The sequence below is a fragment of the Elephantulus edwardii genome, unplaced genomic scaffold, assembly GCF_000299155.1.
Source record: "Elephantulus edwardii isolate Elephantulus edwardi_28Jun2011 unplaced genomic scaffold, EleEdw1.0 scaffold00110, whole genome shotgun sequence".
Taxonomy (NCBI): domain Eukaryota; kingdom Metazoa; phylum Chordata; class Mammalia; order Macroscelidea; family Macroscelididae; genus Elephantulus; species Elephantulus edwardii.
Window position 1 is genome coordinate 6,669,747 of NW_006399860.1, and position 11,040 is coordinate 6,680,786.

Here is an 11,040-nt window from a genome sequence, read left to right on the forward strand (position 1 = left end):
ACCTACTGGGTTTCAGAAGCTCTAATTGCAGTGGAGTGGATTGCCCATCTTTATCTTGCCTAGCAGCTTGTGGATTCAAACTCTCTTCATTTGGATTGGTAATACAACTCCTTACCCACTAAGAGCTCCGTGTGTGTGTGTGTGTGTGTGTGTGTGTGTGTGTGTGTGTGTAAATGTATATATAGCCATATCAACATCAAGGAAACAAACATTCTCACCACTGGGCCTCTTGATAGCATCAGGAAAGATGGAGAAGAGATTGAAATTGCTAACAATTTTAGCATGCTTTGTTCCACAATCAACATTTTTGGCACCAGCAGTCAGAAAATTAAAAAAAAAAACACAAAAAACAACCAAACCCAAATTTAAAAACAACAACAACAACAAATTACATTAGGAAAATTTGCTGTCAGGGTCTCTCCAGAGTACTGAAGAGCAACAATTCAAACCATGGTTTTTGCAATTACTTGTTATGCATCAGAGAGCTGAACAATGACGAATGATGATAGAAGAAGAATCTATGCCTTTTAGTTGTGGTGCTGGAGAACATTTTGAACCATGTACTTTTAAGAGAAGGTCTATCCCAGAGAGGGTAAAAATGAGATGTTCTCTGGAGTGAAGATTTTTAAATCTCCATCTCACATACTTTGGGCATGTTGCCAGCAAGGACCAGTCCTTAGAGAAGGAAATCATGCTTAGAAAATGGAGGGACTTCGGAAGAGAGGAAGACCTTGGATGCAATGGATTGACTTAGTAACTGGGGTAATAGAGGTAGGTGTTTTGGAGACAATGAAATTGGCTCAAAATGGGGCAGGGTTCAGAGTGATTGTACATAAAGTCACTATGAGTGTCGGACAACTCGACAGCCTATAATAACAACATACACACATATATGCTTATATTTGTTTTGTTAAGTGTAATTCAGTTGATTATGAGTTATAAGGAGGCTATGAATATACCTGAACTGTGCTCCATCTTGGTGCATCCTCAGCATTTCTGATATAGTTGAGTTCATAGTTACAATTACCCTCAATCCATCTTTTGAGGGTATTCCTCTTTTTGACTGACCCTCCAACTTCCCAAAACATGGTATCTTTTTCTAAGGATAGGCCTCTCCTAATAACATGTTCAGTATATGTAAGATGACATTTTACCCTCCTTGCATCCTGGTTGCACTTTCTCTGAACACATTATTTGTTTAATTCTTTGGGCAGTCTATTTAGGAATCTTCTCTAACATCACAACTCAAAGGCATCAATTCAATTTCTGTCATCTTTATTTATTGTCCAACTTTCAGATGCATAGCAAGTAATTGAAAAGACCATGGTTTTAATCAGGTGCATGGCCTTAGTCTTCACACTGACATTGTTGCTCCTCAACCCCTTGGAGAGATCTTTGACAGCAGATTTTCCCAGTACTAAATGTCTTTTGATTTCTTAACTGTTGGTACTAATGGTATGAATTGTGTATCCATGCAAGATGAAATAATTGACAACTTTAATCTTTTCTCCATCTATCAAGCTGTTACCTATAGATGTTGTGGTGAGAATTTTTGGCTTCTTAGGGCAGAGGTGTAATCCATATTGAAGGCTGTAATTTTTTATCTTCTGCAGCAAGTGTTTCAAGCCCTTTGAAATATCAGCAAACAAAGTTATATAATTTGTATAATGCAGATTGTTGAGTGTTCTTCCTCCAATCCTAATGCCACATTCTTCCTCATTTAGTTCAATCCCTCAAGTGATTTTTACCAGCATACAGATTAAATAGGTACAGAAAAAGGATACAGACCTGACACACACTTTTCTTTATTTCAAACCATACAGTGTTTGTTTGCTCTGTTCACATAGCAGTTTAAGGGTTTAGGTAGAGTTTTCACATGAACATAATTAAGTGTTCTGGGATTTCCAGACTGTTCTTTCATTTTAAAATATAGAAAAGTATATATGTATCTATTTGTGTTTATTTTTAGTTTCTCACTCCTTCCGTTATGTCACTAAAATCGTTGCAATTAAGATGAGCCCACTTCATGCAGATTCTACTTCCCACGTATCAGAGCAGAATTGGGTTAATAGAATTTTCTTCTGTTTCACTTTTTTAAAATTACAATTTCAGGGCAAGTTTAAAGAATATATTGACTTTCTATTTAACCATCCATACATATATGGTCGGTCTTATGTTATTAATTACAATCTCCAAAGTGTAACAGCACCCTGTGATTATCATTCTATAGACTTTTCAACAGCTTATTTGTGGAACTAGAAAGAACTTTCTTCTAAGGTGACTCTGCTGTTGTTGTTATGTGCTTTCGAGTCATCTGAGACTCATAGTAAGCCTATGTACAACAGTTCTGAATGTTACTCAATTCTGAGCTAGTCTCACTGACTCCGACACACCTTCCCTCATTGCCGTAATTACTCTATAAGTCCATCTTATCCATGATCTTCCCCTCCTGCACTGTCTTTCTACCTTTCTGAGCATAATGTTCTTCTCCTAGGATCTGTCCTGGCTACATGTCCAAAATATGTGTGACAGAACTTCAAATTCTTAGCCTCCAAGAAGAAACTTGGTTTCACCCTCTTCAAGACAAACCTATGTGTTCTGCTGGTAGTCCACGGTATATTCAAGACTCTTCTCCATCACCACAACTCGAAGGCATCAATTCTTCTGCCATCCTTAGTCATTGTTCAGCTCTCTGACACACAGCAAGCATAAGACCACTATTATAAAAGTTAAAGAAAGCTTTACATAGAGGGAGAATCATTCTAGTATAGTTACCAGAAAAAGGAAGGAAGAAAGAGTAGAAAATTAATAAATACATAGTTATTAAAACTACCAATTATTTATTTTATTATCAATCACTTAGTAATTCTTTATCAGCAATCACTTATAATTGATTAATATGATTGATTAACTAATCTCTTATTAAGATGGGTGAAGGGAAAGACAATACAAAATGAACTGAAAAAATGTGCTTTGTCTTGAATATACCATGCACTTCAATTTGTGGTGCTGGAGAAGAGTCTTGAACATACCACGGACTGCCAAGAAAACAAATCGGTCTGTCTTGGAGAGGGTAAAACCATGTTTCCCCTTGGAGGCTAGTATTTTGAAGCTCTGTCTCAAATATTTTGGGCATGTGGCCAGGAGGGATTGATCCTTGGAGAAGGCCATCATGCTCAGAAGGGTGGAGGGACAGTGCAGGAGAGGAAGACCCCAGATAAGATGGATTGGTAGAGTAACTAGGGCAATGGGAGAAGGTATATTGGAGTCAGTAACACTGGCTCAGGACAGGGCAGGCTTCAGAGCTAACGTACGTAGGGTCACTATATGAATCGCAGATGACTTGACGGCACATAACAACAACAACCAACTTTCATTCAAAAAATAAGTGAAAAAGACCTATAGTTGTTGTTGTTGTGTGCCATTGAGTTGCCTTCAACCCGTAGCGACCCTGTGTACAGCAGCTCTGAACCCTGCCCTGTCTTGAGCCAGTCATTGGATAATTCTGTCAAGGGCAGTTTTACAGTGTTAAAAAGCAAGGGTGTCAGTTTAAAGATTAAGGTGTGCCTGACCAAAGCCATATTTTAATTTATTTTATAAATATATGAAAGCTGGACAATGAATAATGAAGACTAAAGAAGAATCCCTGCTTTTCAATTGGGGTGTTGGCAAAGAGTATTGAATATCTCATGGACAGAACAAGTCTATCTTGGAAGGATTGTATCCAGGTTGTTCCTTAAAGGCAAGGATGGTGAGACATCACCTTACATATTTTGGGCATGTTATCAGTCCTTGGAAGAAGACACCATGCTTACAAAGGTGATGGGTTAACAAGTGAGAGGAAGACCCTCAATGGGATGGGTTGACATAGCACAGGATCAGGCATAGAGGTGCTGTGAACCAGTTGGCTTAACAGTACGTAACAACACAACCACAGTATAGCCACAAGTATATAAGGTCATAAAAATGCAATTAAATTCAAAATGAGAACTGGAGGTAAATTGGTTTTACACCTTTAACAACAGGAAAGTTTAGTTTCTCTTTCATACAAAAAAATTGGTTTCTATACTAAGAGGAAAAGTGATGGAAGATATTTTGTCACTTACCAGGCCAGCAGTGACAAGTGTAATTGTCAACACTGTTCTCACATGTGGCATTATTATGACAGGGTTCTGACCAACAGGGAGGCATCGAGGTCTCACAGTGTGTCCCTGTGAATCCACTTCCTGTGCAGTTACAGCTGTATCTGCCAAGGAAAATGAAATTTTCATGTCAACTCTTGGCCACATTGAGATAACTTCTCCTCTCTCTGTCCTCTTTACCTGTTTGTCAACATGGTATAGACTTAATACTTACATCAAAGCCCTGGGAATTACCTTTATAGGTAGGAAAATAGTATAAGTCATAGTAATATCCTATTATTAGAAAACATGTTTCTGCCTTTTTCAAAGAATTTCTAATATGGCTTCATGTAAAAATAATTGGACCTTGATTGTTTACCTCAGTTTGCTCATTTGTAAGTGAAATATAATTGCACACATGTCATAAGTGACATGTATTTAATTAATGGGATAACTAAATGCCCATATAGAGAATAAAGCACCGTATCTCACACATCAGAATATACTGAATAAATGTAGGTAATTTTGATCCTGAAACTTTCTACAGATACTAAAAAATTAATGGGCATGTGTGGAAGGTGTCTTCTTTTCCTTTTCAGTGTTTTTAAGCAAAAACTCTCATTCTGGTCCTGTTTGTCTTTGTAGTGACTCATTCCAAAAATTTAGATTTATGTTTCATAATTTACAGAAAAAATGAACAGTGGCTTTGCTTTATTTAAATTTATATTATTTTGCTGTATGTGTTTGAAGTACATACACCATTCATTGCTCTCTTTTAGAATCTGGTTCACTTGAGAAATAGATTTGAGGAAAATTGTATTTTCTTACTGACATAGTGCATAGCACACTGGCTGAAAATGTAAAAGTTAACAGTTTGAATCTGTCAGCTGCTCTTCCCTGAGAGATTACCAGTCTCCTCTTGTTTAGATTTATGACCTCAGAAACCAGATGGTCACTGAATTCAGAACTAACTCAACAACAGTGCATTTGTTTTATTTTTTAAGTTTAATTTTTATTAAATCAAAGCAGATTCAAGGTTCTTTCTTGCAAGGAATTAACTGAGTAACCTATAAGAAATACCTAACTCCCCTCAATTTTAGACTCCTTATTTACAATATAAGAACACCTGTTTATAATGTTTATAATAAATGTTTCTGGGAGGAGAGATTTGTTTTTTTCTCCTTCAGAAAAGCTTGTGGATCTCAAACTGTCAACTTTTCAGTTACATAACCAAAATATAGTTAAATTTAAACTCCTTCTTTGTAATATGAGTGGCAAAATATTTAAGCTCTTAATTGTTCATTAAAAGACGAGTAGTTTGAATTAACCTGCCTTTCACTGGGAGAGAGATGCAACAGTCTCCTTCAGTGAAGACCTATAGCTTTGAAAACCCTATGGGGAAGTTTTATTCTGTCTTCACTGCTAATGTCAGATGGATCTTGGATGAAAGCAGAGAATAAAAGAAGATTGTCTGTGTGTGGATCACAACAAATTATGGCTAATATTGAAAAGAATGGGAATCGCAGAACAGTTAATTATGCTCATGAAAACCCTAAACCTAGACCACAAAGCTGCTGCCTGAACAGAGCGAGGGGACACTGTATGGTTTTAAATCAAGGAAGATGTGCATCAGAGTTTAATCTTTTCTCCATATCTGTTCAATCTGAATGCTGAGTAAATCATTTGAGAAGGTCGGCTTCATGAAGAAAAGTTCACATCAGGATTGGAGGAAGACTCATCGCATTGTAGAGATGAAACAACCTTTTGTGCTGAAAGTGAAGAGTATTTGAAATGCTGCAGAAAATCAAGGCCCTCAGCATGGATTACATCTCAATATCATGAAGTCTCACCATTGGATATATCGTATTTATATAATATATTCATATTTATATAATATATTCTTGACAAGTCAAGAATCCTTACCACTTGACCAATAGGCAACATCATGACAGATGAAGAAAAGACTGAAGTTGTTAATGATTTCATCTTGCTTGAATACACAATTCATACCAGTGGTACCAGTAATGAAGAAATCAAAAGATATTTTGCCTTGGGGAAATATGTTTTCCAGGACCTCTTAAAGAACTAAAGAACAATGTCGATTTAAAGACCAAGGTGTGCCTGATCCAGGTTATGGTCTTTTTCAATTACTTGCTGTGCATCTAAAAGTTGGACAATGACTAGGATGACAGAAGAAAAAATGGGGCCTCTGAGCTGTAGTGTGGGAGAAGTGTGCCAAATATCCCATGGATTAGCAAAAGAACAAACAGATATGTCTTGGAGAAAGTGTAACAAAGGTGTTCCTTAGAGACAAGGACAGTGAAACTTCATCTCACATATTTGAAGCATGTTCTTAGTTTAAGTCAGTCTTTGGAAAAAGGTATCACAGTTGGAAAAGTGGAGAGTCAGTGAAAGAGAAGACCCTTAATGAGATGGATTACACAGTGACTGTAACAGTCGGCTCAAGGATAGCTGAGTTGATGGAGATGGTACAAGACAGGGCAGAGTATAGATCTATGATTCCTAGGGTCACTACAAGTAGTAATTAACTTGACAGCACGTAACAACATCGGTAAAAATCTGTTCAACCACATTGCAATTGGTTTGGCTTTGTATGTAATATAAGAACATTAATATCCATCCTAACAAGATAGTGGTAAGCGCTAATGCTGTTAAAAACTTACATGCATTTGGTAATTCAGTATTTGTGATTCAAATACCCATACTAGAAAGTTCTTGATAACATGTTAGGCAAATAGAATTATTACTGCTCAAATTTATCATCATCTTATTAAGTTATAACATTTTATTGTTATTTTTGCCTCCAAATAGCTACTTCAGCTCATTCTGCTTCCTCAAAAGTATTCATCTCGCTTTCAAAAAAGCCTGGAAATTCAAGACATACTACTGTCCTTTGCAATGATGTTTATGGGAAAGTCCTAAAGGATTTTTTTTCACCACTTGATTTACATGCTTGCAATATTGATCCAGCCTTATATTTGCATACAGAGTAGTCCCCAGCTTTATTTTTCCATTTTTTCATATCTACAATAGATTATTTCCTAGAATTGGGAGACTGGGATCTTAAGTAATATTTTAAGGCGGTTCTAAAAGGAGCTCTGGTGACAGAGTATGGCATTTGCTGGACTGCTAACTGAAAGGTAGGAAGTTTGAACCTCCTGCCGCTCTGAACAGAAAAGTGAGAAATCAACTCTTTGAAAGATTTATGGGTTGAGAAATTAGTTGAAGATCACTAAGAGTGGAAATTGACACTATAGCAGTTGTTTGGATTTGATTTTGGCTTTAGTTACTACATGGGGAGAGGGGGACCAAAACCAAACCCCAACTCAACAACTTACTGTCAAATTAATTCCTACTCAAGATGACCCTATATGTGTAAGAGTAGAACTGGCTACACAGGATTTTTATGAATGTGCCCTTAGGAAAGCAGATTACCAAGCCTTTTATCGGAGCTACATTTGGGTGGACTCAAACCTCCAAGCTTCTAGTGTCAGTCAAGCACTTAACTCTGTATGCCCATCTGGCAATGCCTAATGAGTGATTTGGCAATTCTTAAGTGGGGCAGATGACCTACGAAAGATGCTTTTTTTTTTTTAAGTATACTTTGAATAATGTTACAAGTTCACTTCAAGTGTAAAATCTAGAGAATATGAGACTGCCCAATTGAGCTGAATGTAATAATAGTTCTTGACCAGTGAGTTGTCTCTGATTCAATCACTCACACGTGACCAAAAACTTACCTGTTGTCTCCGTCTATGCAGAGTCCTCCATGGAGACATGGTTGACTGTCACATTCATCCAGGTTGAGCTCACAGTGGTCCCCTACAAATCCAGGGGCACAGGCACACAGGTAATGCCCCAGAGCATGCTGGCAGGTTGCACCATTTAGGCAGGGCTGTGACCAACATTCATCCATTTCCAATTCACAATTTACTCCTTGCAAGAGAATCGGCAGAGAAAAGTGAAAAGTTTTAGCCAAGTGTTAATATTTTCAGTTATTTGGCAACTCTCTATTTACCAAAGTGCTTGTCAAATGTTATGTTACCCAAAATAATTTCCCTCCTTAATTGTAATCGTTATGAACGCTTTGGCATGTGACTGGGAAGTTGCACCAAGCAGAGCAGCTGTTAGTTGCAAAGAATTCTTGCATACAACAGCTTGTGCCTTTGTGTGCTGGGGAAACAAATAAGTCATTTTTAGAACAAAGTTATTGTCAGCTGCACTTTTATTGAAAGCCTAGAAAGGATTGGTCAATGCTTTAAAAATTCTTTTAAATGAAGCTGTATAGAAATAGTAGTTAAAAATTCACACACTTCAAAGATGGACTGCCTAGATTAATATCTTGTCACAGCTCCTTGTGAGCTGGGTGACTTAAAGTACAGCTTCTTAGCTGCTCCATATTTTCATTTTCACACCAGAAAAATACAGACAATTATCATAACAACTTCATAGGATTATTATTGTTATTATATGGCCTAGTGGGTAAAGTGTGGTATTGCCAACTCAAAGGTAGATGGTTTGAATCCATGTGCTGCTCCTCAGGAGAAAGATAGGACATCATCTGTGTGATTTATAGTCTCTGAAAACCTGCTAGAGTGAATTGGTTCCAACCTACTAGAAGTTGGTTCTGACTCAAGTGGCACATAAAAACAACAGCATGATTAAGTGTGCCCTAAAGTTCTCAGAAAAGGGTTTGTATAACATAATAAATGTTTGTGAATGAAAACGTAATAATTTCTCTTTAACAATTTTAATATAAGATAGTATACTTTGGTGTATTTAATCGTTTGTATTTAATCATATGTATTTACATATCATCAAGTAAGAACTAACCTATAGCTTATCTACCAGTAGGTTTTCAGAGGCAGTTTAATCTCGTGGGAGGCAATTGCCCATCCTTCTCCCATGAAAGAACTGGTGAATTTGAACCACATGTCTTCAGGATTGCAGCGTAGTTTCTTTCCATTAGGCCACCAGAGCTCTCTACTAGAAATTAGAAACATATAAGGCCAAACTATGGAAACTTGGTGGTGCAGTGTGCAAATCATATGGTTGGTAATTTGCATCCGCCAGCTGTTCCAGGGAAAAAGTATTTACAGCCTTAGAAATCCAATAATGGGTCCCTATGAGTTGTCATTGACTCAAAGGCAGTGGTTTTGTTATAATTATTGTTTTTAAAGCCAGTCTGTTTAAAATTTAACTTGTTTCTAAATTTTATCTTGAAAAATTTAAAAAATATCTAGTATATTAATCTGGATTTGAATCCAACAAAGAACAGATTATTTTCTTATATTTAAGAAATACTTTACAAGAATGATTAAACATTACAGCTATACTTACATGTTCAAAGGCTTTAGTTTTAAAGCAGCTCTGATCATATACAAAACTGTGTTGAAATAGTTCAACCAAAATGTGGTTTTTCTTTTGCAAAAAAAAAAGCTACTAATTTTCAGAATGATTTTATTTCCATTAGTCCTCATTTTATTTAGCCATATGATTCTCATTATACTTTATAATTGCTACTGATATAGACAAAAGTGACTTGCTCTGTGTGTGCATGGTGCCAACAGTGGAGGAGAAGTGAAAAGTCCAGTCAGCCATCCAGATGTTTTTGCATCGCCAGATGTTTGGCTCTATATGTAAAACATCTGTATAGCTAACTATGATTTTAATTTTTATTTGGATACTTACCATCATGCCACAGCTATCAAATATACACAATCAATCAACCTTCTAAAAATCTTTACATTGTCCATTTTATATGTAATCGTCCTCTTTATGACCAATGTCATTAAAAACATCACCATGCCATTTAAACTGCTCAACAATAGAAAATTAACATAACAAGGTTGCACTAAGTAGCTTTTCTGCTGTATAAGAAGTGGAAAAATTCTTAATTATAAAAGTCTTTCGCAAAAATGCCTCTAGGAACCAAAATTTTGCTGAAGTTGTTTATTAGTGCTGCATGAAACCAGAGAAAATTAACATCAAAGACAAAACAAAAAAAGTAATATGAAAGTACTAGAATATAAATGCAACAATCCTCAGTCCAAGTATGTAATTATCTACTGTAAAGTTAGCACGAATAACTGTTGATGGTGCTGTGAAGTCGACTATGACTCATAGCGATCCTATGATATGAACAAAACACGTAAACCTTGTCCTATCCTGCATCATAGTCAGGATATGCATTGTGCTCAAGTTCATCATGATTGTCACTGGACATCTTTCTGAGAGTTTCCTCCCTTTCACTGACCTTCTACTTTCCCACCCTCATGTCTTTTTCCAAGGCCAACCTCCTCCTGATAACATGCCTAACATGCCTAAAGTATATGAGACAATGTTTCATATCCTTGCTCTAAGGAGTGCTCTGGTTGCACTTCTTACCCCTTCCAAAGATCTTGTCTACCTGGCAGAAAAGCCATGGAGAGCCTGTCCCCATATTTATTGGTTGGTTGGTTGGTTGGTTCTACCAAAGACAGACAGATTTCTGAATTACAGATTAAGAAAATGGAAGAAAAGCCATGATTCTATGGAAGTTTCTCCATGTAATACAGTCCATGTGTAAATATGATTTCCAGCTTCTTCTTGAAGTTTGAACAACCAACAATATCCCTACTGTGGTGTGGGATGGTGAATAATTTGCAGAGATTCTGGAGCATCATAGCATCTTTCACCGGCCACTCTGATGCTTTAAATAGAGATCTTTGCTGGAAGCTACTCTGACTTTCTTTCCTTCAGCTTCCCCTGTGATTGTAGAGGCATGGTTGGCTTCATGGGCTTCTGCAATGAGAAAGCTTGCAATGGCCCAAGGCTCTATCCCTGGGTGGTGTATATGGTTAATATACTTGATTACTAACGAGAAAGTTGGAGGTTCAAGTTCACTTCAGAGATACCT

General features: G+C 36.8%; 1 protein-coding gene across 1 annotated transcript in view; it reads right to left on the reverse strand.

The window, feature by feature from the left end:
* Positions 1-11,040, reverse strand: part of CRB1 (crumbs family member 1, photoreceptor morphogenesis associated) — a 256,120-nt gene that overhangs the window by 214,895 nt on the left and 30,185 nt on the right. Inside the window, exons 2-3 of the mRNA XM_006892102.1 lie at positions 7,883-8,078; positions 4,107-4,246 (exon numbers count right to left, since the gene is read on the reverse strand). Of these exons, the coding sequence (XP_006892164.1) occupies positions 4,107-4,246; positions 7,883-8,078 (336 nt within the window). The remainder of the gene's footprint in view (positions 1-4,106; positions 4,247-7,882; positions 8,079-11,040) is intronic.